The sequence below is a fragment of the Penaeus monodon genome, chromosome 30, assembly GCF_015228065.2.
Source record: "Penaeus monodon isolate SGIC_2016 chromosome 30, NSTDA_Pmon_1, whole genome shotgun sequence".
Classification (NCBI taxonomy): Eukaryota; Metazoa; Arthropoda; class Malacostraca; order Decapoda; family Penaeidae; genus Penaeus; species Penaeus monodon.
The window spans coordinates 34028938-34031271 of NC_051415.1; the positions used below are offsets into that span (position 1 = coordinate 34028938).

General features: G+C 37.3%; 1 protein-coding gene across 1 annotated transcript in view; it reads right to left on the reverse strand.

Moving 5' to 3' along the window:
• Positions 1-2334, reverse strand: part of LOC119592738 (WD repeat-containing protein 48-like) — a 12399-nt gene that overhangs the window by 2984 nt on the left and 7081 nt on the right. Inside the window, exons 8-11 of the mRNA XM_037941674.1 lie at positions 1988-2173; positions 1304-1501; positions 951-1058; positions 575-683 (exon numbers count right to left, since the gene is read on the reverse strand). Of these exons, the coding sequence (XP_037797602.1) occupies positions 575-683; positions 951-1058; positions 1304-1501; positions 1988-2173 (601 nt within the window). The remainder of the gene's footprint in view (positions 1-574; positions 684-950; positions 1059-1303; positions 1502-1987; positions 2174-2334) is intronic.

Below are 2334 nucleotides of genomic sequence, written 5' to 3' on the forward strand. Positions count from 1 at the left end.
TAAAATTGAAACTTTTAAACAATATTCTTCTCACTTACATTTGTCACAATAAATTGTTTAGGCAACCTTATTATTAACAAAGGCAAATAGAGAAGTTAAAAGAACAAATAAATACCAATTTGATTTAGAGCAAAAAACAAAATACTGAATTTCTTGAGAACCTAAATTAACAATAATTTTTAGGATGAAAGAAGAGTTGACGGATTCCCTTAATGGCTCTCGAAGGACTTGCCAGTTACACTTCCATTATGAGAACTTTCATCCTGAAGATGATTCAAGAAGAGATGGTAGTAAAATCCCTCTTTCTTTTGCCTACCAGCCATTCTTGGCATATGTATGCAGCAATCTGTTGCCAATAACATATGCGCTCATGTCAACAACCTGTATTGTTCAGTGACTGATCATTTAACCACTTGATAGACTGCCTTACCTCAAAACAAATGACGTACTAAAATCATATATTTAACAATCTATCTATTTAGGTCTAAATCTATATATCTATATTCACAATGCATAAGAAGCTCTCTCCTAAAGCAGAAGTTCCATCAACAACTGAAACACCAAAAGGCCTTACTTTTGAGGTCTACTCCATCCTGTGTCGGGAAATTTGCCTCCTTGGCTGACACCCATGCGGAGAGGCAATCCACCTCGTCTCGTTTCTCTGCCAGGTGAATTGTCAGCATCTGTGGGATGAGGGAGTCACTTTATTCAAATGTCATGCATTACTTCCCCCTTCATGGGGTAGAAATGAGGCAAAATAAAAATGAATGTATACAGGTATTCGTATTTCATCTTCTTGCCACATTTTTACCAATATGAATAACAATAGCTAATAAAAACATTGATCTATCATCCAAATTATCAAAAGATCCAGAGGTATTAAACAATCTACAAAGTAATCTTTAAAAAACATATCAACAGACTAGGTCTACTCCAAGAGTAACACTCACTCCTGTCTTCAAGTCAACAGTAAACCAACTAGGAACATAAATGGGTTTGTTTTTCTTCTCCTTTTCTGCCTCAAAGTCCACCTTGCCAAGGTCCTCCACTTTGACTGCCTGTGAGGATAATAGTGGAATTTTTCTTTAATTAAAATATTCTATTAAAATACACTAAACAAAAAAATAAAATAAGGAAATGCCTTTATTTCAATATGAGGTCCCATTCTAACAGCTCCTCCTCCATATGCCATCTAAACTTGAAATTTTTCCTAAAAACTCAGCCCAAAAAGGTACAACAGCTGTAACATTACATAAAAATGTCTACATACAAAGCACATGAAAAACACTAGAGCCACCCCAACCTTAAGGATGTCCCAGAGCACAACGTTCTCCTCTGTGTCGCGGGTGAGCAGGTGCCGCTTATCGTTGAGGATGGTGTACTGCTTGATGGACGGACCCCCTCGGATGCTCCAGTCTGGCTGCCCCATCACTGGACGCAGCTCCTGCTCGTCATCATTATCACAGTAGTCCTCCACATGGGATAGCCGGTTGTTCAGGGGCTGTTTTGAAGGGAGGCAGTGGAATGGGAAAAGAAGCAAGTAGTGAATAGATGAAAATTCTATTTTTTTGCAATAATATACTTTAAAATTTGACATGAAAATTTGAGTAGTTTGTATTTCTCTCTTCTCTTTAGAGGAGATAATGCCTCTTTGCTTTTGCAATAAATGAGTAATATGTAAGTGACAAAATATCTAAATTTAACTAAAACAGATGACTATCAAATATCTAAAAAATCAAATTTAACTATGTTATATACCAACATCAATAATATTTAGTCAATAAGACCGATAATTAACTGAATGAACAAGTCTACTGCAAAACTTGAAAAATTGATACAGTGACCTGAAACACAAAGACACAAGAGCAGCAAGCACCTCGCCTGGAAATCTAAATCACAGTGCCCTTTAAAAAAATAAACAAAATCTAAATTCCAATCTACCAGCATCTCCAGCCCACATACTTGAAAAAAAGGGTCTCTAACTCACCCAACACTTGATGGCCGAATTAGTGGTGGCCACATACAAGGAGGAGTTGTCTGGCGTGAGGAGCATCTTAAGCACCGGGGCTGATTCCACGCACAGTAGGACGTGCTTGTCAGGGCAACGTGTCTCAGACATGTATATACGCTTGTCCCTTCCTCCCGAGAAGACAGTTGTGAATGTGTCGTTGGCCTGTTCAAGTGAGCAGTTAGGTGCTATTATATTTATTATTCCATCACTGACATGGGTGAAACACAAAATCAAAATGTGAAAGTAACTTACTTTCTGCTATAGTTCTAAAATTTTCATCGAAATAAAAACTGGGTCACAGGATACTAAAATTCCTATCAAAA